Source organism: Rhamphochromis longiceps, linkage group LG16 (assembly GCF_057381845.1).
Source record: "Rhamphochromis longiceps isolate RC_006_pf linkage group LG16, R_longiceps_female_GT1.1, whole genome shotgun sequence".
NCBI classification, from domain to species: domain Eukaryota; kingdom Metazoa; phylum Chordata; class Actinopteri; order Cichliformes; family Cichlidae; genus Rhamphochromis; species Rhamphochromis longiceps.
This window is the reverse complement of record NC_140572.1, coordinates 9,049,631-9,076,763: the sequence shown is the minus strand read 5'-3', so window position 1 is coordinate 9,076,763 and position 27,133 is coordinate 9,049,631. Positions and strand designations below refer to the sequence as shown.

Sequence of the window (27,133 nt, the reverse complement as noted above, 5' to 3'; positions counted from 1 at the left end):
GTTTTTGTTCGGCTCCAGCCTTGCAGCTGGCGCCAAAGGGGCTATCCGCATGAAGTGATGGTGCTTTTTACTTTAGTGCGAACAGCTCATATGAATTTCAAAGCAGTTCTACAGTCCAACACTGGTCTCTCAATCTCCCGTTGGAGAGCCGCGAGCTTCGCCATACTTGCGTTCTTTGATGTTGTCATTTCTTGTGCTCATGATGTTGGTTTTGATATCTGTTGAGAGGGAAACATGAAGATGAAACCAGAAGATGTCCTTAAGTTGTCATGTGATGTAAACTGTTTAGAACTCATACATATATACCAACAAGACAGTGTACATCACTGTCACAACAGCATTTGTTGTCATCCAAAGGTTTTATGGTTTTTCCTATAATACCTTGTGGCCACTCTCTAGGCAAAATGCCCTGACCGATTTTTTGTCCCAGTCCAGCTGACCAGGTGGTCAAGGTGCGGCCTCATGGTCTCTTGCTTCTACAGCCGAACAGAGCAGGCGGGCTAAAACTTTGTTATCGGTAAGCTGAAGAAATTAATCTCTAACGAGTTAAAATGCCATCCAAACTGATAATGTTCACAAAGTATAATTTAGCTTACGGCGGTAAGCTAAATGTGGCTAATCAGACACGTGATGTGCGGAGTGTGGGTACAGTTGTTGGGTGTCTCTGAAACGCACTGTTGATATGCTAGTTAGATCGTTAACCAAGTCATTAACATGTGAAAAGCTGTAAATGGTTAAAACAGCTGAAAATAAGTTTATGAGAGATAATTGTAAGCAGACTTTATGCTGCTTCCTGCTTAATTTTTTGATGTCAATCATTTGTTTTACAATACAGTGGAACCCCGACTTAGGAATACCCCATTTAACGAAAAATTCAAGTTACGACGGCACTTAACGGCAATATTTCTGCCCGTGTTATGGCAAAATGCCCGTGTAACAAAATCCACTGTCTCTGATTGGCTGAGCCCAGAATGCCTACAATGCCCACAATGCCTTCCAAATCATGTGACAACCCCCTTGGCTTTCGTACTTGAGCTTCGCTGTTCCACTTGAACGACGTATTGTTGTTGCAGTTAGCAATTAGCCTATAGCCTACCATTCACTCAAAAGGCGCGATGGGTGCTTCGACTTACGAAAATTTTCGACTTCTGAAAGACCCTCGGGAACGAATTAATTTCGTAAGTCGGGGTTCAACTGTACTCAGTATTGAATACTTGGAGGTAATTTTTAGTGTATTTCCACTTGTACTAGTAGGCCTATGATACAAGCGGGATTAAGCACATCTATTCTAATACTCCTATTCGTGGACTGAGTCCTTGTGTTTACATGTTATTGAAATTATTTGCACTTTGTTCGGTTTCTGATAAGCGTTTGTGTATTGCTCCAACAATGACTTTATATCTGATGGATCTAATGAATGTTTACCATGAAAAGTGAATTATATGGTGACTATAATTCCTGAATGTTTGAAGCCCTGTAGATCATCTTTAACATTGCTGCAGGTTACAACTTCAGGTCTCAAAGTCAAATGAACACTGCAGCATCACTGAGAGTTAAAAACTGTATAAATTATTTCACCTTTAATAAAATGGGTGTTCTGTTTTACAAAGTGTAACAATTACATTTAACATCCAGGTATTCATGAAAACAGAATTTAGTAAATTTAACAGAGTTAGAAATTAGCATTGAATTTACACATTACACTATACAATACACTATATTATGTTTATAAATAATGAGTTATGGAAAGTTCAAAAGAATTTTTCATTAAAAAAAACTATATATATATATATATATATATATATATATATATATATATATATATATATATATATATATATATATATATAACTGAGAAAACAGAAGACACTGTGATGAATATTCACATGCTTGTCAGCATCAAAGAGAGACTTCTACTAATTGATTCATTCTACTAAATTATTTTTATGTGAATATACAATAGTAAATAATAATCTATGACAATATAGAAGGGAAAATGTGAAATGCAGGCATATGAGATGTTTAGAATTTAAACATTACCAGAAACAGTTTAAGAAATTGTTTGTCTTTGTTTTATGACCATTATGTTGTCATCAATAGAAGAACAGAAATCAACATTTACATAAATGTCATGACATTTCTATAAATTTGATCTCTTTTCCTCTGTCTAGTATGTAAAATCGGAGAAAAGGTACTCCATTGTCTAGTTTGCATTACAATTTCAAATTATATGCCATACATTTGATAATAGGGCAGTAATACCAGTGTTATTAAACTTGACAACAATATTTTGATATGTTTGAAAATTTCATTCATTTTGAGTCCATATATGATTGGATTTAAAAGAGGATGGAATACAATTGACTGAAACGTCAATGTCAAACGAAGAGTTTTGGATAGATCAGAATCCAGTCGAACTATAATTATATCAAAGAAAATAAAACAGGAAAAGTTGGTTAACACCAGCAGGTGGGGTAAACATGTCTTTACAGCTTTTTTCCTCACTTCTCTACAACAATGATATGATATTCTAATAATCCTGATGTATGTAAAAAGTATGAAAAGCAAAGGTAGAAGGGCAATGCTTATCAACATGACCACACCATATATAGATATTGCGACCGAGGGCACACACTGAAGCTTGTAAAGTGAATTATTACAAAAAATTCCTGTCAGAGAAAAGCTACAGAGTTTGACATTCGAATACAACACACCCATCACTGAGGTTTCAAAAGCAGGTATAAGCCAAGCTAAAATCAGACATACATAAATAGTTATTCTACTCATAATAACTGGATATTGCAGGGGTTTACATATAGACACATACCTGTCATATGCCATTGCTGCCAACAGTAAAAAGTCTGAACCAACCGAGGTGTAATATGATAAACCTTGGAAAAGACAGAGTGGATATGATATCATCTGTTTTTCAGACAAAACATCAGATAAGAGCTTTGGATAGATAATCATGCTGTAAAGAACAGAGTTGATTAACAAAGCTGCAATAAAAATGTACATTGGCTCGTGAAGGTTTTTGTGAGTCCAGATAAGGAAAACTATAGTGGAATTAAAGCAGAGTATCAGAATATAAAGTGTAAATATGATCACAAAATAAAGATACCTGTATTTGTGCAATTCTACAAACCCACCTAGAGTTAACAATGTTACATTTAATTCAACATCCATTCAATTAACAAAAATGTTATTTACTATACAACTAGATGACATAAATGGTATTCATTAAAAATCAAATGAAAAGACAAGTCTTAATGTATTTGTTACAACCCACTCTGCTAGGCGTCAGGGGAGGAGTAACATAAACAAGCCCCCACACAAACTGAGTAAAGTAAAAAGTTTTAATTTCAAACTTTAAACAGAAAACCGACAGGGCTGTTCAACAGACCACTGGGCATATAATTATTACATAAAGAACAAACGAAACAGTCACGCGTAAAAGCTAAGGGTTAACTAAAGCAGGCTGGCAGCACACAAAATAAAAGCTAAGGGTAACTAAGGCAAGCCAGCATCACAAAACTCTAATGAAACTAAGTTCAGCTGTATATCAGGTTTAAACAAAGAGCAACACAGCAAAGAGGTTTAACAAACAAGATTCACATGCAGAGCAGACGAGAAGGACACTGCATATTCACTTCAGAGCAGCAGTTCCCCCTAGTGTGAAGGATCTTCAGCCTTTTATACTCCCAGGTGCAGACAATCAGCCAGTCAATTGGTCATGGAGGGGTCATGGGATCGCCAGGCAGCAAATCGTCCGCGAGGTCTGGCACACTGTGATCTGCATAAAAGAAGGCTGGCACAGGACTCCCAGCAGCCAGTCATCCACGAGTCCTGGCACACTTAGATTTGCATAAGCACAAAAGGGTAGTCTCACTCTCTCCAAGGCCCAGGGCCGTAACACCACTCCCCTTAAAATACAAGACTACGTTTTGTATATACAGATTTCAATATTCATGACAGACAACAAAACAAGTCATACTCACAACCGGGAGAGGCCATCAGCTAGTACATTTTCTGATCCTTTTATATGCCAAATCTCCAAATTGTACTCTTGCAGCAGCAAGCATCGCCAAATAAACAGGGGTACTCATGGACCAAATTAGCTATGTCTTCTTGTTGCTCGGAATGATTTTAACACTTCAGAGTAAGGCAAGCGGGGCTTAGAACCACTGGAGTCATTCAGTTTTAAACCATCAGCCTCGTCTGTGCTTTCTACCTCTGAGTGACTGAAGACGGCCACAGGAGCACAGCTCCCAGTGGGTTTTGGTTAGGGTCGGGAGTGGTATAACTTTAACATGATTATATGGCAAACACAGGTTTTGCGTCTTCGATTCGGCGTGCTGATTATGTAATCAGTTTCTCCTACTTGTTCGTGTACCTCATAAGGCCCCTCATACTCAGCAGAAAGAGATGATCCGGGGACAGGGAAGAGGACAAGTACTTCATCTCCTGTCTTGAATTGTCGTTTGACAGCAGCCTTATCATAAGCGTGTTTCATTTTTCCTTGTGAAACAGTGAGGTGCTGCTTAGCCAGAGCATTAGCCTGACTCAAACGCTCACAGAAATCCTGCACATACTTGGTCACTCCCACTCTAGGGCTCCCTTCCTGGATCAAATTTCTCTTTCATTGATTTAAGCGGGCCACGAGGCGTGTGGCCAAACACTAGTTCAGAGGGACTGAACCCGAGTGACTCTTGGACAGCTTCGCGAGCAGCAAACAACACAAAGGGAATCCCTTCATCCCAATCCACTTTGGCCTCTAAGCAATACTTGCGGAGCATGGCTTTTAAGGTTTGATGCCACCGCTCTAAAGCTCCTTGGGATTCTGGGTGATAGGCAGAAGACACAACCTGTTTGATTTGTAGGTTTTTAGCTACTTGCTTGAATAATTTAGATTGAAAGTTAGAACCTTGATCTTTTATGACAACTTTAGGCAGTCCGAATGTAGAAAAAACTTAGTAAGGGCTCTCACAACAGACCTTGCCGTAATTTGTGCAGTGGAATAGCCTCAGGGAAACGTGTAGCAGCACACATAATGGTGAGTAAATATTGGTTTCCTGACGTTGTTCTTGGTAGTGGACCTACTTAGTCTACTATGACGTGATCAAATGGTTGATCGACTACTTGGATGGGACATAATGGTGCAGGGGGTATAACCTGATTTGGTTTACCCTCAAGTTGACACATATGGCAACTACGGCAGAAAGCAGCCACATCACGTTTCATGCCAGGCCAGAAGAAGTGTTTTAATAGTAACTGATACGTTTTTTTGATGCCTAAATGTCCTGACCACTGGCTTTCACGAGCAAGCGCCAGGATCTTTGACCGATACAGCGTGGGTATGACAATCTGCTTAACCTTACTCCAGTCCACACTCCTAGCACCCAATGGAAACCATTGACGTATTAGCACAGCTTGTTCTATGAAAAAGGCTTGTTGCTCATTCTTAGCTTGCTCAGCACTTACCACATGCTTAAAACATCGCTGCAACGATTCATCAGCCAACTGGGCCGCCGACAGATTTTCTCTGGTTAAAGGCAGTGGTATTTCTTTTACAGATGGACTAGGCTCCTCAGGGTTTACCAAGTCTGGGGAAGACAAAACATTGTTGTCGTCAGGTAACGTGGCACCCTCCTCAGAAAATGAGGACATCAACACAGAATCAGCGAGGGTAACGTCACCATCTTTACGGGCTTGGGCACGAGTAACCACACAGGCTGGGTACAGCTTTGGGGTCACAGAAATATCTGGGGCATTAGAACTGAAGGGCTTATCCAGCACCTCCAGACTAGGACGCACTAATTCGCCCGTAATATCATTTCCTAGCAACATGGCCACCCCCTCTATTGGTAAGGACGGACATACTGCGACAGGGAAAAATCCCGTAACGAGTTCTGATTTGATATAGACCTGGTGAACGGGTCTGGGAGCATAACCCATCTCTATTCCACGCAGCACAACATTAAAGCCGCATGCACTGTCTGCTGAGAAAGGTAAAGCACTAGAAAGGATTAAGGTCTGAGACCCTTCGGTGTCTCTCAGTATGCGCTTCGAGTAATGAACCGTTTTTCAATACAAGCCTCAGTGCTTCAGAAAGCTTCATTTGGCCATCACTACCGACAGGGCTGTTCAACAGACCACTGGGCATATAATTATTACATAAAGAACAAACGAAACAGTCACGCGTAAAAGCTAAGGGTTAACTAAAGCAGGCTGGCAGCACACAAAATAAAAGCTAAGGGTAACTAAGGCAAGCCAGCATCACAAAACTCTAATGAAACTAAGTTCAGCTGTATATCAGGTTTAAACAAAGAGCAACACAGCAAAGAGGTTTAACAAACAAGATTCACATGCAGAGCAGACGAGAAGGACACTGCATGTTCACTTCAAAGCAGCAGTTCCCCCTAGTGTGAAGGATCTTCAGCCTTTTATACTCCCAGGTGCAGACAATCAGCCAGTCAATTGGTCATGGAGGGGTCATGGGATCGCCAGGCAGCAAATCGTCCGCGAGGTCTGGCACACTGTGATCTGCATAATCAGAATCAGAATCAGCTTTATTTGTCACAAGCCGGTTGCCCTGCAGTGAAATGGGACCCCCCGACCTTACACACATAACACAGACATCACATGGGGTTACAAGTCGGAGATTGGTAGCGTTACAGAAAAGAACACTGAAATGTACACAACAACGGGAGGGTACAAGAGGAAAACAAGAGACCTCCACTCATGCTGTGCTTCCATGGTAGGACAGCACGAGAACAGGAAACAAAAAAAACTCTGCAGAAAAAAAAGCACATGAATGGCCACAGCACAACATTATGAAAGACATGACAAGCCACAGGGTTGGGTAGGGGATATCATAACACAATAAACACAGTGTGCACATCTGATCTGGGACTGCTGCAATCTTTCGACTGCGCCGCCAGCTGACCCGATGTCCAAATCATGGGGGGGGAGGTAAGCATCGAAGGCGCTGGAAGGGGAGGGGGGATGCTTATCAGTGTAAGTGTATGTGTGTGCGTGTCCATAGTTCAGCAGAGACAGTGTCCTTCGCCCTATCAGGCTAAGTAAACAGTCCTCCAGCCAATCCAGGTGTCCTTGCATGGGATGGGAAGAATAGTCATCACACAGTCGTTATCAGGGAGTGATTGTTCGGCTCCAGCCTTGGGCCTGCAGCTGGCGCCGTGGTGGTGTCCGCATTTTGATGTTGATTTTGTTGATTTTTTCATGCGAGCAGCCCAGGAGAATGTCAAGTTGCTCTTTAACACTCTGACGCTGGTCTCTCAATCTCCCGTTGGAGAGTCGCGAGCCTCCCCATGATGGTATCAAACTTCTGTTCCATGGTGTTATCATTCTTTTGATTCTGAGACCCCACAACTGCAGTGATCCGTTCCGCGATGTGTTCCAACTTTCGCTCAAGGGTCTCATTTTGAGCAGGCCTCTCTCTGATGTATCCCCCCATACGCTCAATGGTGTTGTTTTGCTGTAAGCGTCTCCAAGGTGTTAACCATGCTGCGTTCATTGTGAGAGGTCGCGCCTCGTCCCATCGTTTCAATTCCAGCGGGCAGCCTTGGGGGGGTTTGAACAGCCGGTTCTGCTCTCTTATTTCTCCGATAAACCAGGGCCAAGCCAGCTCCGATCAGCAAGAACCCTGTTATCATGGTTCCGAATAGGTAGATATCTTCAGCGTCCTTGATCGACAGGCACATGACCCTCCAGTTCTGCCACCCGTCCATCGTGTATCCGGCAGGGAAAGTCCCTCCAGGGTACTCAGGCTCTCCCGAGCCCAGACTTCTCGTTGAGAAAAGGGTGTCAATAGCATTCAGAGACCAGTTGATCAAATCCATAATTCTCTTTTAGGTTTAGAGAACGACAGTGAGCGACTGTTCCAGGGAAAGTAATGCACACGAGACAAGACAAGGACACAGAGGCTAAGCAGGGAAGATAGGGGTAAGAAGGCTGGCACAGGACTCCCAGCAGCCAGTCATCCACGAGTCCTGGCACACTTAGATTTGCACAAGCACAAAAGGGTAGTCTCACTCTCTCCGAGACCCAGGGCCGTAACAGTATTGTAGTAATACTTTTCCAGCACCGAACTAAGAAGTAATTGGCTCTGTGGCTTTGTTTTATCAGACAACTTCCCATTCTCAATGGGACTCATTAAGTTCTTCAAGAACATGTAAACAACTTCACCAAACTTTATCAGTTGATATTTTTGTCTGTATGATCTGTCATCATACATCATACCTCATACAGAGGTGGGTAGACTTAGTAGTGTAGATAAAATAATAATAAAATATCATTATTATTATTATTATTATTATTATTTGTATATAACTTTCCATAACCAAAGTGCTTGCTGGTACAGGAGAAGCACTTCTAGTATATATTCTGAGCCCAGGCCATGAAGGACAGGTAATTAGTAAAATCTTAAAATCAATTCTAATGCAATATGCTAATTTTTCTTAGTCTTTAGAAGATGTCTAGCTGCTGTATTTTGCACGATCTACAGTCAATTTAATGCTTTCTGAATGATACCTGTTAGAAGACCATTACATTACTGTATTTTTTGGATTATAAAGGTGCACTTTAAATCCTCTAATTTTCACAAAAATCAACAGTGCACCTTATGTATGAATTCTGGCTATGCATACTGACCTTGAACCAATTTTATGTGGTACACAGTGCTCAAAAATCTGTGAAAAAATGTCTTAGCACGGGTCCAAAACTCTGTCCGCTTCAGGTCTCAAAGTCAAATGAACACTGCAGCATCACTGAGAGTCAAAAACTGTCTAAATTATTTCACCTTTAATAAAATGGGTGTTCTGAGCCCCGGCTTGGACAGTCTCGGTCGTTGTGTCCTTGGGCAAGACACTTCACCCGTTGCCTACTGGTGGTGGTCAGAGGGCCCGGTGGCGCCAGTGTTTGGCAGCCTCGCCTCTGTCAGTGCGCCCCAGGGTGGCTGTGGCTACAATGTAGCTTGCCGTCACCAGTGTGTGAATGTGTGTGTGAATGGGTGGATGACTGGATATGTAAAGCGCTTTGGGGTCCTTAGGGACTAGTAAAGCGCTATATAAATACAGGCCATTTACCATTTTACCATTTCTGTTTTACAAAGTGTCACAATTACATTTAGCATCCAGGTCTTCATGAAAACAGAATTTAGTAAATTTAACAGAGTTAGAAATTAGCATTGAATTTACACATTACACTATGCAATACACTATATTATGTTTATAAATAATGAGTTATGGAAAGTTCAAAAGAATTTGACTGCCTGCTCAACCATTTGGTTTAGCATATTTTGAGAGACTATATATAATGAACTGGAGTACTTAGCTTAACTCAACCTTATTGAGCCATCTCTACCACTTGGTTGAGTTATGTTATCCTAAAAAAAAAACACTAGATGGCACTGTGTCAGGATATGGCAGGCCTCATCTGCCACCCTCCAACCAGGAAATCAGAAAGCAAAAAATCACTCTGGACACATGGACTGTTTTGGCTAAAAATTTTAAAGGTAAGTACATTTTTCTTCAGTATAAACATCTCAGAGTCTTTACTGAACATGATTATGTCATTTGATACCAGAAAATAGCTGTAATAAATCCATAATATTTTTTTAAAAACATGCTCAACCAAACGGTTGATTTGTCAATTGATGGTAAGAGTAGCAAAACTTAGCTAATGTTTAGAACTGTTGTTTTAACATATGAAATTGACTATTTACTATTGAATATAAATAATTTAATGATCTATACATGTAAATATGACATGTTTAAATTTGGATTTGCATTGGCACTGTTCGACCAAATCGCACAGGTGGAGCCACTTTGATGACAGACAAAGAGCTGATGAAGAGAGGGCGTGGAGCTTTTGACTACAGGTCTGCTGAAGGTGTGATCGCAGTTAAATGGTTTGACAACAAATGTGTGAACCTGCTAAGTAATGCTTCTGGGATCATGCCACTTTCAACTGTCAAACGCTGGAGCAAAGAGTCCAAGGCGAAAGTTATGATCCCATGCCCATCACTCATCCCTGCATACAATGAGCATATGGGAGTGATAGATCTCTCTGACATGCTGGTACACCTGTACAAGACCCCAGCCAAGTCTACAAGATGGTACCTGCCACTCTTTGGTTACATGCTTGATCTGTCCATTGCAAATTCCTGGCTGGTCTACAAGAGGGAATGTGGACAACTAAACCAGAAACCAATCACACTCAAAAGATTCTGCCTGGCAGTTGCGCATAGCTTGAAACAAGTCAACAAGCCAGCATCCAAAGTTGGCCGACCATCATCCAGCTCTTCACCACCACCAAAGAAACCACAGCCAGATGTGCGATATGACTGCTTTGGGCATTGGCCACTTCACTGTGACAAGCGAGGCCGATGCAATTACTGTCCAAAGGGCGTCTCAAGATGGAAATGCCAAAAATCCAATGTTTTCTTGTGCTTGAATGCCAGTCAGGAATGCTTTGCAGTGTACCACCAGAAGATCTAATCATCAAGGGGTATTGGTGAAGTTGCATGAACGGCAAAAGAAAAGAGCCAGAACTGTTTCAGTGTGTTCTCAAATTTTTCAGTGCAAAATGGCAATGGTATATAATATACCACCAGAATTTTCTGGAAGATAAAATAAAAAATGTTAGTGCTGTTCCAACACTACAGTGAAAAGTTTATGTTAACAACAGGTCAAAAGTGAATTTGTATGTTTATGAATTTTCGGTAATTGCAGATCAAGTTTTTGATCAAATTTACAATATTTTTGTGTTTTATACATTTTGTGGTTTGTTATTATAACGCCCACTGTTGAAATGGAATCCAACAATGTTTGATGTTTTACTACCACAATAAAGTGGGTCAAACACAAAATTGGGTAGTTATTGTTTTGCAAAATGAGTATAACCTTTACTTTTTTCTACTAGTTATGTCTGTAGAACTTTATGTAGTTGTACCATAGAGAGACATCTCAACCGTTTGGTAGAGGGTAATATTTAAAAAACTATAAGGTGTGTATAATTTTTTTTTTTAATTGTGATCATTATTGACCTAAAGGAATAGAAAATATGAACAAATAATTTTTTCATTGTATTTTTCTTGGTGAGGCAGTCAAAGGGTTAAAAAAAATTATTATTATTTTTTTTTTAAGTATTGTAAACTTCATGTAGCTGATGGAGGTGACTTTGCAATTGGTCATGTGGTCAGCCGTCGACCATCACAAGCCACAACGTGAGCGTGTGTCAGTGACTGTCTATCCTTTCTCTACAAATACCTACCACATTACATGAAGAGATACACCAAATGGATAGATGGACAAATTAAAGGCTTCAAAATGTTCTGATGATAGGATCAACAGAAAAATCAAATTTTTTACCCAGAGAAGTGTAAATTTTAATTAGCTTATTTAGCTGCATAAATATATATAACTGAGAAAATAGAAGACACTGTGATGAATATTCACATGTTTGTCAGCATCAAAGAGAGACTACTAATTGATTCATTCTGCTAAATTATTTTTATGTGAATATACAATAGTAAATAATAATCTATGACAATATAGAAGGGAAAATGTGAAATGCAGGCATATGAGATGTTTAGAATTTAAACATTACCAGAAACAGTTTAAGAAATTGTTTGTCTTTGTTTTATGACCATTATGTTGTCATCAATAGAAGAACAGAAATCAAAATTAACATAAATGTCATGACATTTCTATAAATTTGATCTCTTTTCCTCTGTCTAGTATGTAAAATCGGAGAAAAGGTACTCCATTATCTAGTTTGCATTACAATTTCAAATTATATGCCATACATTTGATAATAGGGCAGTAATACCAGTGTTATTAAACTTGACAACAATATTTTGATATGTTTGAAAATTTCATTCATTTTGAGTCCATATATGATTGGATTTAAAAGAGGATGGAATAAAATTGACTGAAACGTCAATGTCAAACGAAGAGTTTTGGATAGATCAGAATCCAGTCGAACTATAATTATATCAAAGAAAATAAAACAGGAAAAGTTGGTTAACACCAGCAGGTGGGGTAAACATGTCTTTACAGCTTTTTTCCTCACTTCTCTACAACAATGGTAAGATATTCTAAGAATCCTGATGTATGTAAAAAGTATGAAAAGCAAAGGTAGAAGGGCAATGTTTATCAACATGACCATACTATATATAGATATTGCGACCGAGGGCACACACTGAAGCTTGTAAACTGAAGTGTTACAAAAAATTCCTGTCAGGGTAAAGCTACAGAGTTTGACATTCGAATACAACACACCCAGCACTGAGGTTTCAAAAGCAGGTATAAGCCAAGCTAAAATCAGACATACATACATAGTTATTCTATTCATAATAACTGGATATTGCAGGGGTTTACATATAGACACATACCTGTCATATGCCATTGCTGCCAACAGTAAAAATTCTGAACCAACCGAGGTGCAATATGATAAACCTTGGAAAAGACAGAGTGGATATGATATCATCTGTTTTTCAGACAAAACATCAGATAAGAGCTTTGGATAGATAATCATGCTGTAAAGAACAGAGTTGATTAACAAAGCTGCAATAAATATGTACATTGGCTCGTGAAGGTTTTCGTGAGTCCAGATAAGGAAAACTATAGTGGAATTAAAGCAGAGTATCAGAATATAAAGTGTAAATATGATCACAAAATAGAGATACCTGTATTTGTGCAATTCTGCAAACCCACCTAGAGTTAACAATGTTACATTTAATTCAACATCCATTCAATGAGAAAAAATGTTATTTACTATACAACTAGATGACATAAATGGTATTCATTAAAAATCAAATGAAAAGACAAGTCTTAATGTATTGTAGTAATGCTTTTCCAGCACCGAACTAAGAAGTAATTGGCTCTGTGGCTTTGTTTTATCAGACAACTTCCCATTCTCAATGGGACTCATTAAGTTCTTCAAGAACATGTAAACAATTTCACCAAACTTTATCAGTTGATATTTTTGTCTGTATGATCTGTCATCATACATCATACCAAGGTTATTATTGTTAACAAAAACTAACGTAATAATGAAAACTAGAAGTGAAAAAACATTTTCGTTAACGGAAATAAAAATAAAAACAAAAAAAGGAAAACTAACTAAAACTGTAATGAGTGTTCACAAAACTAACTAAAAGTAACTGAATTTATAGCAAAAGTGTGTTTAGTTTTCATTGATGTGTGCGTGTCATACAATAGTCAAGGGTGAAAATGAAGTTTAGTTTCCAGATTTTTTCCTTGCTGTCTAATTATGCCAGCAGGTGGCAGTACGTTACTCTAGTCGTCTGTGTTGCTGCTCCGTCCACGCGCAGAATCATGTCAGGAAAAGTCGGGAGAAAGCGCCAGAGTCCAATTTGGGATTACTTTGAATATGACTGTGTTTTGGATAAAGCAAGTGTCTTGTAGTGGAAAGAGACAAATCATGATATCAGATTATAATATATGATATCAGATTGTGAACCACAGTGCAATGTGGAAAGAAAACAATAATTAATGCATTTTAGGAGAATTATATTTCTTACATTTTTTACTGTGGAGAGGGGAACACTTGAAAAAGTTAGCAGAAAAGTGTGGGCTTTTGCCACAAAAGAATGGCAAAGCAACAATCCACTCAACTTTGTCACAGATGTCTGAAGTTACAAAGAACCGTGGTTATCTTTGAGATTTCCATTTCATGTTATTCCCTTCTGACTGCTAGTGGCATTGAACAATGTGAAAGACTCATAACAGCAACTTATCTGTCAGACAGTGGCGTGGGCCCTGTGGTCACATGAACCTGGCAGAACATATAGAAGTTGTTGTCTGGGATGCTGCTGCACAGATTTTCTCCAGTGGAAAAACTGTTATTGTTGCATGACCACACCACAATAGTGACAGATAACAACTGAAAGGGAAGGTGTACCTGGAACTTCTTACATGGGCTTTATTGTGTCAACAGCTCAGTGGGAATTTCACTCTCTGGACAAAGCCTTTTCCCTGTTCTTCACATTACAAAAAACTAAGAGCCGCTCTTTGCATCTGAGTCTAAAAGACTCAGTGCAGTCAAATTCCGTCCAGCAACAAAACTTGCAAACCACAAAAATCTTTGATAACTTTCTCAAAAATTTGATATAGTATAACAATTACCAGTGATCAACTAACTGAATTGATTTGTTAGACTTACTAAGACATATTTTGAAAAACTAAATTCTGAAACTAATATTGCAATGCCCTGGCGTAGCGATCCCCAGCTTCCAAGAATAGCAACTGGGATATGTAACGTCACTTCTCTGGTGGGGAAGGAGCCTGAATTAGTGCATAAGACTGAGAGATACTGATCAGATATAGTTGAGCTCACCTCAATGCATGGCTTGGGCTCTGGAACCATTCTCCTGGAGAGGAGCTGGACTCTGTCTCAGTCTGGAGTTGCCCTCAGTGAGAGGTGGCGGGTTTCAGAGATGGCACGATACCACTTTTTTTTATGTCCAATACTGATATCATAATTTTGGATATCAGCCGATACTGATATGAATACGATGCAGTGTATTTTATAATCAATAAAACGTTTTAGGTTTTTTTTTATATCTTGCTGCATTTTGTGAAAGTTCATACTCAAGTTTTAAAAAGCAAAACACTAAAGCTATTAAAAAATACACTGCACCCAAAATATTTCTTTATTCAGCAATACTGATCAGTCTAATAAACTTAAACCTACACCATCCGCTCTAATCTGGTATTTTAAAGAGTACTTAGCAGAAATATTAAACACCCAGCAAAAGCCACCCCCACCCTCCGCCTCATAATGCTTATTATCGTGCGATTGTGGCTCAAGATTTAGGAGTTCGTCTTGTAATCGGAAGGTTGCCAGTTCGAGCCCTGGCTTGAACAGTCTTGGTCGTTGTGTCCTTGGGCAAGACACTTCACCCGTTGCCTACGGGTGGTGGTCAGAGGGCCCGGTGGCGCCAGTGTCCGGCAGCCTCTCAATCTTATATAAACAAAAGTGTCCAACACAATCTGAGTGCTTGTGGGCAAGAGTTTGTGTGCAAGTGGGTCGGGGGATTCAGTGAAAGGGCAATGGTAGAGCTCCAGCGAAGCCCCCATGATCCTCTCTGCTGCTTTCTTTCTCTAGAAGGTTTTGATCATGGGGGTTGAAGTTCTTGCTCTCCTCAGTTTGTGGAGAAAGTAGAGTCGCTGCTGGGCGTTACTAACCAGTGATGCTGTGTTTTTTGGCTAGGAGAGATCTTTTGAGATGTGCACACCTAGGAACTTTGTGCCGCTAACCCTCTCCACAGCAGCACCATTCATGGTTAGTGGGGTGTGCAAGGTGTGAGTTTTAGTTGTGTCACTTGCAAATTTGATGAATAGGTTGGAGCTGTGTGATGGTGTGCAGTCATGGGTCACCAGAGTGAAAACAAGGGTCTCAACACACGTGTTCAGCATTCTAGTGCATGAGGTGTTGCTGTCGACCTGTACTGTCTCCTGTCTTCCTGTCAGAAAATTTAGTAGCCAGTTAAAGAGTGAGGTGCTGATCCCCAGCAGATCCAGTTAGTGAATGACTTGCTGGAGAATGATTATGTTGAATGATGAATTGAAGGCAAAAAAATACTGAATACAATTCTAACAAGCTTGAAAGTCAATATGTGTTCAACACAGCTTGAACTCTTTTGAGCAATTTTTACTGAATTTCTTTAAATAGTCTTCAGGAATAGTTCTCCAGGCTTCTTGAAGGGCATCCTAAACCAGTAAGATTGAGGTCCTGGTGCTGTGGACATCAGTCCATGACTGACAGTGTTAAGCAGTGTTGTTGTTTTTTTCGTTGTTGTTGTTTTTTAAATCCAGGTTATTGAAAGCCATTGCTAATTAGATATTTTCTAAATTATATAACATGGTGGATCAAACTCTGACATAACTTATGAAAGTGACCAACATTATTAGAGACAAGGAAACAGAAGCAGGGCTACAGAGTCAGAATACAAACAGACTAAAGAAGTCTCTCCATAAACAACCACTGCCCAGTATTTACATCATAAGTGCCAGAATGCTCAGAAATCAAACAAATAAGTTGGAATTTGTTTGATTCCAACTCATCCCCAGCAGATCCAGTTTGGAAGTCGAGGTATACCATCAGCTCGACTTCCTTCTTTTCTTGTGGCGTTCGTGTCGCATATATATGATGTCAGGGGACATTTGGCGACATCGCTTTTATGACCCCACTCGGTGGTACTCAATTTAAATTTAAACAAGCTGAGTCAAGTTGAGTTGCCTTGAGCTGATCCGAGTACTGTATGTACTGATTGAAAAGGGGTATTACTGTGATCTGTTTACACAAGAAAACATAGAGAACTACACAACCACTCTCCTGTTTTATATAAAGAACTGTCTGAATAGTGTCACTATTGATATTCTCCTGATAGAAGATTCACCATGGGCGTCTGTACCATGGGCTTGCTTACAAATCCAGGTCTTATGGAAATGTGGAAATTCTTAAAGGGAGATAGTATGTTAATCGTGTAGTATACCCTGAAGAACCTGGAGAGGTTAATTCTCAAACATCTCACAACTCTGGTGAGTAAACTGCTGGATCCCCTGCTGGTCGCTTACTATCCTAGTATTGGGGTGAATGATGCAGTCATGTACCTCCTGCACAGATCACTGTCACACCTGGAGAGTACTGGAAGCACTGTGAGAGTCATGTTTTTGTTTCTCCCTTCCTAACTGCCACCTCCAGAAATTCTCTGATGATACAGTCATTGATGGATGTCTGAGGGGAACGATCTAGAGTATAGGAAGATCATCACCGACTTCATCATCTGGTGTAAACTCAACCAACCACCATCCATCGCACCAGTGAACATCCATAGTTTGGATATTGATGTGGTCGACACATACAAATTCCTGGGTGTTCACCTTAACAAGTTCCATCTGCTGGGCAAGCTGAGGTATTTTGGGTTATGCAGGACATTGCTGAGGACCGTTTATGACACTTTGAAGGCTTCTGCTACCTTTTATTTTGTTATCTGCCCTGGAGGTGGTAGCACAGAGAGGGACAGGAAACAGACTGATAGACTGGTAAAGAGCGCCACCTCTGTCCTGACCACTCCCATAGATCTCATAGAGGAGGTGGGTGAAAGGAGAAGCCAAGCTTTGCCCATTGTGCACACTCAGCCCATGCATGAGACTGTGGAGGCCCAGAGCACCTCCTTTATCAGTAGGCTGTTACGGACACAGAAAAATATAAAGAGATAAGGAGAATCTTGGAGTATTTTATTGTATAAAGTAACCATCTGTACATAGTATAGTACTTGGTCTTTTTTATGTTTCTTATTCTTTTTTTCTATTATATTGTTTTCTAGTATATCTGTAATTCAGGGAACATTATGTTGCACATTATCAGGGAATACAGTTTCCATTAAAGGGTGTACAGTTGTCCCTCACTATAACGTGGGACAACTGTTTTTGCAGTGTAATTATCCTCTGCACAGCTTTCCTGTTCTCAGTAGTGGCCCCTTTGTACCAAACACCCAGGGAGTAGGAGACCACGCACTCTACTGAGGGGTGGTAGAAGGCCAGCAGCAGCTTCTGGTTCAGGTTATTCTTCCTCTGGTCCTGGCAGAATAGGACCAGAGGCATTGAGGCATTTGGGATGTTTTGATGGAGCCAGGATGGAGCCAGGATCCAGGATTCAGTTACAATCAGTAAACGACACTCATAGACAAATCTGTTATAGTAGGTTGTGATTGTAGCTCCTCCATTTTCTTTGTGAAGGATCTTGCATTGGTCAGGAAGATGAATAGATACATAACATGCAGGGGCCTGTCCGTCAATGATGGTCCTTCTCCTTGCTCCTCTTCTTTCTTGGGTTTCTGCTCCCTGAGGTATTCAATAAGCAGCTGTGAGTTGTGGACATTAAATCAGGAGAAGGAGCTTTCTTGTCTTGATGTTAGTGGCTTCTATTTCCTTTTTTGGCTAGCTTATTATCCCAGCAGGGTATTTGATCACCAGCAGACAGTGTTGGGAAGGTTACTTTAAAAATGTATTCCACTACAAATTACAGAATACATGGCCCAAAATGTATTTTGTAACGTATTCCGTTACGTTACTCAACGAGAGTAACGTATTCTGAATACTTTGGATTACTTAATATATTATCATGCTTTTTACAACTACACGAATGTACTATTGCTGTGTGATTTATTACTAATACTGAAGGTTACTCGCCATATCAATACCAACTAGATTTTCAAATCTCAATATAAAATGAGTAAAATTAGGTAAGGCTGCACTTTTTGCAGCAATCTAGTATATAAAACTATTCCGCGCATATATAAAACAGGTCAGCAGCTCCAAACTGTAGTAAAGGGACCTCTGGCTAATATGTCGGGTTCCATGTCGGGGTCATAGCCAAAAACCTTTTGGTGGCAGTGGTTATTATTATATTCACATCTCCATCTCCCGTTTCTGGTCGGTGACAACTCGTACTTTTCGACTCTCCTTCTTCTCCCTCCCTCGCTCACAGAAACATAACAGGTATGGCAGTCCATTCTCCCTGCAGCATGGACTACACTGCCCATGAGACTACCTTCTTTAGGGCTATGTCTGCAACACTCTGCCTATTGCCTTCGTATTAAATTATTTTGAATAATAATTTTAAAAAATATTTCTTCAAGTCATTAGGCGGCCGCAAGTACAGGTGACATGGGGCGCGAGATTCAGAGGCATTAGAGCCTCTTAATGCGTGCTTTCTTTGGGTTTCCACTGGCGTGGAATTACCAAAAATAGAGAGGGCATAGCCTAATATATGAAACAGGGAAAGACCGCCGTGTAATCCATTTATTTCAATAAGGTAACTGTATTCTGAATACCACCTTTTTAAACGGTAACTGTAATGGAATACAGTTACTCATATTTTGTATCTTAAATACGTAACGCCGGTACATGTATTCCATTACTCCCCAACACTGCCGGCAGGGTGCAGGTGTTGATTGGCCAGATGTTGTTCTTCCCATTCAACTGACTATTCAGAACTTGCTCTAGCTTGAAGTTGGCCTTTAGTGTTGTTCTGTCATGGTTGGCTGTGTGGCAGGCAGGCAGGAGTGGTGAACCCAAAATGCAGGACTCTTAGGAAACGAGGTTTAAACTGAAAATGCGGCTTTATTGCTGGAACAAAACTTCAACATAAAATAAAACTCACAAAAGCAAACAAAACTCTAACTGAGGTGCAGGAGGCCTGGAAGCCATGAACACACAGCAAGTTGAGGGTACGACAAGACAGAGAGCACAGGAAAACACAGGGCTTAAATACACAGGGGAGTAATTAGGAAATGGACAACAGGAGGGAGACACAGCTGGGAGAAATTAGGCTAACGAGACAGGAGAGAGGTAAAACTGAACACATTGACATGAGACATGAACTTTCAGAATAAAACAGGAAACTAACAGACACAGAGAACCAGACAGGACACTGAACTTGGCAGGCAGACTCACGAGCAGACACAGTGACACCATGGACAGACAGAGGGAACACAGGCAGGCATGAAACAAACACACTAACACATAGCAAACCTAAACAAAAGACAAGGCAGAATAAACAAGAATATAGAAGAATATAAAGAAACACAAAACACCGAGTCCTCAGACTCAGGACCATGACATGTTCGCCACATCCCCACTGAATTGAAGGCTCTTAGCATTCTATGCATTCCATTGAGTCAACGGCTTTCATTTTCATTTTTCTCCTTGTGTGATTAAGTCTTACCTGTAGGCCATTCTGTGGATACAGTGATGTTAAGGATCTCTGCCTGTAAAATCTCCTCAAACACATGCATAGCAAAGTAGAATATTACCAAGCTCTCAGAGCTTCGCGATTAATAATCAATACTCTTTTGATGTATTTGTTTCGCAACTACTTTCTTCTCCTTTCCCCGTTTGCCACTGATGAACTGATAACACTATCGGAGTTATTACTGTACAACTGTGACATTTAAGAAATCAAAATATTCATATTTTCATTCATTCTTGTGTGTGTGTGTGTGTGTGTGTGTGTGTGTGTGTGTGTGTGTGTGTGTGTGTGTGTGTGTGTGTGTGTGTGTGTGTGTGTGTGTACATGCGCACTCGCATATGCCTTAGAAGAATGAAAAAAGGTACTTCAAACTGTATGATGCAATTTACTTCATAATATCAACATGGCCCCTTAAGGCGAATTCATGACTTTAACATTTGGCTACACAAAGCTGCCCCCTGGTGAGTAAGGAGCCGGCTCGCGTTGTTCACTTCAAAGAGTTGGCTCTAAGAGCCATTTTTGTGCCATTTCGTTCGCGACCGACACGTCACTAATTTGTATTCAGCCAATCTTGATATCTGATCACTCAGATCACTGCAGCGTTGACCTGCCCCACACTAAGACTAGGGCCTCAACATAGTCAAAATGAACATACTGTCATGTCTTAATTTCCTTTTATTCATGTTGCCACTTCTCCCTCCTCTGTCTTGCTTTAAGAATATACACTCTGTGGTGTCTAAATTTATTTGGAATGGGAAAAGGCCATCAACATTGCTACAGTTTTACTACTGGTCATTCAAAATCAGGGTGCTTAGGGGGTTGTTACTACCAGAGATGGGCAGTAACGCGTTACTGTAATCCGATAACTTTTTTCAAGTAACGAGTAAAGTAAGGGATTACTATTGCAAAAACGGTAATTAGATTACCGTTACTTTCCCGTAGGAATGCTGCGTTACTGCGTTACTAAAACCGTGATTTTTTTGCGAGAATGTCTCATGACAGTGACGTAAGCGAGTGGACGTTCGTGACAACAGCTGTGTGCAGATCAATGGATAATATATCGAGTGTGGGAGAGAGTATGAGCATGCAGCGTTTAAAGCGTGGAAGTACTGACCTTACTTTAAGTTTGATTCCATAAAAAGTGACAAAAACATTAGTGTCCGTTGTGCGTGGGAAGAAAACTTCTTTTTACAGCGAAAAAAACCTCTAAACTTCCAAGCAAGCACCAAGTGCGCTACGACGTAATGGGAAACTCACAGAGAAACTCGCGGATTCTTCCACTGACCGCTGCGGCACACCTGCACCAGGGTAAACCTCCGCCTACCCTACTCCTGCTTTACAGGTGAAAATAGAGCAACAGGACCGCTGAGTCTCTGACTTTATTTATTTTCTGCTGTGTTTTACTTGCATCTATTTGAAAGAGTGAGTGTAAACACACAAAAATATTTTATGTGCTGGAATGTGCAGAAAATAGGTTTAAATATTAAACAAATTTCTTCCAGTCAGAGAATGTTGCATATAATTAAATTTTTGCTTGATGCATAAAGTTAAAAGATTAAAACTAATAAAACAAGTTTTAAAAAGAGACTTTTCCATTTGATTACATTTTGTATGATGGATTATGTAGAAAAAGTAGAATTGGACTGAAAGATCTATCACTTTATCACCTATTCAGGTTGTAAATCGTGTTTTTAAAAAGTAACTAAGTAATTAATTACTTTTGAAAATAAGTAATCAGTAAAGTAATGGGATTACTGTTTTGGGGAAGTAATCAGTAATTAGTTACTGATTACTTTTTTCAAGTAACATGACCAACACTGGTGAGGAGTAATCCGAAGCGAACACAGCAGCCGCCCTGCACAGCGCTACCCTTCCAGCGCGTCACACAGACCCGCCGTGTTCCCCCGCAGGAAACAAGCATCGAAGGCGTTTGGAAAGGGAGGGGGATAAGTGTGTGTGTGTGCGTGTCCATAGTTCGCCCTGCCAGGCTAAGTAAACAGTCTACCAGCCAACCCAGGTGGCCTTGTATGGAGTGGTGTTACGTTTCGGTGTTGTCAGTGTGTTGTTTTTGGCGTGACTGTTATGTGTTTCCTGTTTACTTTGAAAGTCTGTGTTATCTTAGTGTTTTCAGTTTACGTTTCCCTGTCTCGTCAGTTCTAATTTGCCCCAGCTGTGTTTCCCTCCTGTTGTCCATTTTCCTGATTGCTCCCTCTATGTATTTAAACCCTGTGTTTCAGTGTGTCATGGTCGCGATCTCCCCCGTGTTGTAAATAGTTTGGTGTTTTTGTTGTAAATAAATAGTCTGTTGTAAATAGTTGTGAATGGGTTTGTTAATACTTTCGTCACGGGATATTTTCGTTTTGGGATTTTGGTGGAGAGCCTTCGTGGTTTTATTTTCCTTATTTTTATTTTTCTACGTTGCACCCCGGTTGCCTAGGCCGGGGTGTAACATATGGGGGCTCGTCCGGGATTGCCTTCGCTGGGGGGTCCGGGGACCGCCCCAGCCTTTGTCGTCTGCTGGAGGGTCCGTGGGACCGCTCCAGCCTTCATTCGCCTTCGCTGAAGGGTCCGAGGGACCACTCCAGCCTTCATCCGCCTTCGCTGGATGGTCCGTGGGACCGCTCCAGCCTTCGTCGTCTGCTGGAGGGTCGGTGGGGCCGCTCCAGCCGTCATCAGCTTCGTCTGCCTTCGCTTCAGCCGTCAGTCTCCGCTGGAGGGTCCGAGGGACCGCTCCAGCCTTCATCTGCCTTCGCTGGAGGGTCTGTGGGACCGCTCCAGCCTTCATCCGCCTTCGCTGGAGGGTCCGAGGGACCGCTCCAGCCTTTGTCGTCGCTGGAGGGTCCGTGGGACCGCTCCAGCCTTCATCTGCCTTCGCTGGAGGGTCTGTGGGACCGCTCCAGCCTTCATCCACCTTCGCTGGAGGGTCCGAGGGACCGCTCCAGCCTTCGTCGTCTGCTGGAGGGTCAGTGGGACCGCTCCAGCCTTCATCAGCTTTGTCTGCCTTCGCTGAGGGGAGGGTCCGTGGGACCGCCCCAGCCTTTGTCGTCGCTGGAGGGTCCGTGGGACCGCTCCAGCCTTCATCCGCCTTCGCTGGATGGTCCGTAAGACCGCTCCAGCCTTCGTCGTCTGCTGGAGGGTCAGTGGGACCGCTCCAGCCTTCATCGGCTTCGTCTGTCTGGATCAAACTTTTCACTTGGTGTTAAATGTTTGATTTTTGGGTGGGGGGAACTGTTACGTTTCGGTGTTGTCAGTGTGTTGTTTTTGGCGTGACTGTTATGTGTTTCCTGTTTACTTTGAAAGTCTGTGTTATCTTAGTGTTTTCAGTTTACGTTTCCCTGTCTCGTCAGTTCTAATTTGCCCCAGCTGTGTTTCCCTCCTGTTGTCCATTTTCCTGATTGCTCCCTCTATGTATTTAAACCCTGTGTTTCAGTGTGTCATGGTCGCGATCTCCCCCGTGTTGTAAATAGTTTGGTGTTTTTGTTGTAAATAAATAGTCTGTTGTAAATAGTTGTGAATGGGTTTGTTAATACTTTCGTCACGGGATATTTTCGTTTTGGGATTTTGGTGGAGAGCCTTCGTGGTTTTATTTTCCTTATTTTTATTTTTCTACGTTGCACCCCGGTTGCCTAGGCCGGGGTGTAACAAGTGGGAAGGAACAGACTAAACACAGTCGTTATCAGGGTGTTTTTGTTCGGCTCCAGCCTTGCAGCTGGCGCCAAAGGGGCTATCCGCATGAAGTGATGGTGCTTTTTACTTTAGTGCGAACAGCTCATATGAATTTCAAAGCAGTTCTACAGTCCAACACTGGTCTCTCAATCTCCCGTTGGAGAGCCGCGAGCTTCGCCATACTTGCGTTCTTTGATGTTGTCATTTCTTGTGCTCATGATGTTGGTTTTGATATCTGTTGAGAGGGAAACATGAAGATGAAACCAGAAGATGTCCTTAAGTTGTCATGTGATGTAAACTGTTTAGAACTCATACATATATACCAACAAGACAGTGTACATCACTGTCACAACAGCATTTGTTGTCATCCAAAGGTTTTATGGTTTTTCCTATAATACCTTGTGGCCACTCTCTAGGCAAAATGCCCTGACCGATTTTTTGTCCCAGTCCAGCTGACCAGGTGGTCAAGGTGCGGCCTCATGGTCTCTTGCTTCTACAGCCGAACAGAGCAGGCGGGCTAAAACTTTGTTATCGGTAAGCTGAAGAAATTAATCTCTAACGAGTTAAAATGCCATCCAAACTGATAATGTTCACAAAGTATAATTTAGCTTACGGCGGTAAGCTAAATGTGGCTAATCAGACACGTGATGTGCGGAGTGTGGGTACAGTTGTTGGGTGTCTCTGAAACGCACTGTTGATATGCTAGTTAGATCGTTAACCAAGTCATTAACATGTGAAAAGCTGTAAATGGTTAAAACAGCTGAAAATAAGTTTATGAGAGATAATTGTAAGCAGACTTTATGCTGCTTCCTGCTTAATTTTTTGATGTCAATCATTTGTTTTACAATACAGTGGAACCCCGACTTAGGAATACCCCATTTAACGAAAAATTCAAGTTACGACGGCACTTAACGGCAATATTTCTGCCCGTGTTATGGCAAAATGCCCGTGTAACAAAATCCACTGTCTCTGATTGGCTGAGCCCAGAATGCCTACAATGCCCACAATGCCTTCCAAATCATGTGACAACCCCCTTGGCTTTCGTACTTGAGCTTCGCTGTTCCACTTGAACGACGTATTGTTGTTGCAGTTAGCAATTAGCCTATAGCCTACCATTCACTCAAAAGGCGCGATGGGTGCTTCGACTTACGAAAATTTTCGACTTCTGAAAGACCCTCGGGAACGAATTAATTTCGTAAGTCGGGGTTCAACTGTACTCAGTATTGAATACTTGGAGGTAATTTTTAGTGTATTTCCACTTGTACTAGTAGGCCTATGATACAAGCGGGATTAAGCACATCTATTCTAATACTCCTATTCGTGGACTGAGTCCTTGTGTTTACATGTTATTGAAATTATTTGCACTTTGTTCGGTTTCTGATAAGCGTTTGTGTATTGCTCCAACAATGACTTTATATCTGATGGATCTAATGAATGTTTACCATGAAAAGTGAATTATATGGTGACTATAATTCCTGAATGTTTGAAGCCCTGTAGATCATCTTTAACATTGCTGCAGGTTACAACTTCAGGTCTCAAAGTCAAATGAACACTGCAGCATCACTGAGAGTTAAAAACTGTATAAATTATTTCACCTTTAATAAAATGGGTGTTCTGTTTTACAAAGTGTAACAATTACATTTAACATCCAGGTATTCATGAAAACAGAATTTAGTAAATTTAACAGAGTTAGAAATTAGCATTGAATTTACACATTACACTATACAATACACTATATTATGTTTATAAATAATGAGTTATGGAAAGTTCAAAAGAATTTTTCATTAAAAAAAACTATATATATATATATATATATATATATATATATATATATATATATATATATATATATATATATATATATATATAACTGAGAAAACAGAAGACACTGTGATGAATATTCACATGCTTGTCAGCATCAAAGAGAGACTTCTACTAATTGATTCATTCTACTAAATTATTTTTATGTGAATATACAATAGTAAATAATAATCTATGACAATATAGAAGGGAAAATGTGAAATGCAGGCATATGAGATGTTTAGAATTTAAACATTACCAGAAACAGTTTAAGAAATTGTTTGTCTTTGTTTTATGACCATTATGTTGTCATCAATAGAAGAACAGAAATCAACATTTACATAAATGTCATGACATTTCTATAAATTTGATCTCTTTTCCTCTGTCTAGTATGTAAAATCGGAGAAAAGGTACTCCATTGTCTAGTTTGCATTACAATTTCAAATTATATGCCATACATTTGATAATAGGGCAGTAATACCAGTGTTATTAAACTTGACAACAATATTTTGATATGTTTGAAAATTTCATTCATTTTGAGTCCATATATGATTGGATTTAAAAGAGGATGGAATACAATTGACTGAAACGTCAATGTCAAACGAAGAGTTTTGGATAGATCAGAATCCAGTCGAACTATAATTATATCAAAGAAAATAAAACAGGAAAAGTTGGTTAACACCAGCAGGTGGGGTAAACATGTCTTTACAGCTTTTTTCCTCACTTCTCTACAACAATGGTAAGATATTCTAAGAATCCTGATGTATGTAAAAAGTATGAAAAGCAAAGGTAGAAGGACAATCCTTATCAACATGACCACACCATATATAGATATTGCGACCGAGGGCACACACTGAAGCTTGTAAAGTGAATTATTACAAAAAATTCCTGTCAGAGAAAAGCTACAGAGTTTGACATTCGAATACAACACACCCATCACTGAGGTTTCAAAAGCAGGTATAAGCCAAGCTAAAATCAGACATACATAAATAGTTATTCTATTCATAATAACTGGATATTGCAGGGGTTTACATATAGACATATACCTGTCATATGCCATTGCTGCCAACAGTAAAAAGTCTGAACCAACCGAGGTGTAATATGATAAACCTTGGAAAAGACAGAGTGGATATGATATCATCTGTTTTTCAGACAAAACATCAGATAAGAGCTTTGGATAGATAATCATGCTGTAAAGAACAGAGTTGATTAACAAAGCTGCAATAAAAATGTACATTGGCTCGTGAAGGTTTTCGTGAGTCCAGATAAGGAAAACTATAGTGGAATTAAAGCAGAGTATCAGAATATAAAGTGTAAATATGATCACAAAATAGAGATACCTGTATTTGTGCAATTCTACAAACCCACCTAGAGTTAACAATGTTACATTTAATTCAACATCCATTCAATTAACAAAAATGTTATTTACTATACAACTAGATGACATAAATGGTATTCATTAAAAATCAAATGAAAAGACAAGTCTTAATGTATTGTAGTAATGCTTTTCCAGCACCGAACTAAGAAGTAATTGGCTCTGTGGCTTTGTTTTATCAGACAACTTCCCATTCTCAATGGGACTCATTAAGTTCTTCAAGAACATGTAAACAATTTCACCAAACTTTATCAGTTGATATTTTTGTCTGTATGATCTGTCATCATACATCATACCAAGGTTATTATTGTTAACAAAAACTAACGTAATAATGAAAACTAGAAGTGAAAAAACATTTTCGTTAACGGAAATAAAAATAAAAACAAAAAAAGGAAAACTAACTAAAACTGTAATGAGTGTTCACAAAACTAACTAAAAGTAACTGAATTTATAGCAAAAGTGTGTTTAGTTTTCATTGATGTGTGC

The 27,133-nt window shown here is 40.2% G+C and overlaps 3 protein-coding genes across 3 annotated transcripts in view; 1 reads left to right on the top strand and 2 right to left on the bottom strand.

Moving 5' to 3' along the window:
* The window catches only part of LOC146650561 (uncharacterized), a 115,367-nt gene that overhangs the window by 19,881 nt on the left and 68,353 nt on the right, over positions 1-27,133 (top strand). The gene's annotated exons all lie outside the window — the stretch shown is intronic.
* On the bottom strand, positions 2,227-3,186 carry LOC146650568 (olfactory receptor 6N2-like). Its single transcript, XM_085383555.1, has one exon. It carries the CDS (start codon positions 3,184-3,186, stop codon positions 2,227-2,229), a length of 960 nt encoding a protein of 319 aa, XP_085239681.1.
* On the bottom strand, positions 5,375-26,677 carry LOC146650567 (olfactory receptor 6N2-like). Its single transcript, XM_085383554.1, has 5 exons — positions 25,754-26,677; positions 17,463-17,633; positions 17,123-17,240; positions 5,482-5,879; positions 5,375-5,392 (listed from the first exon to the last, which is right to left on the bottom strand). Exons 1-5 carry the CDS (start codon positions 26,675-26,677, stop codon positions 5,375-5,377), a joined length of 1,629 nt encoding a protein of 542 aa, XP_085239680.1.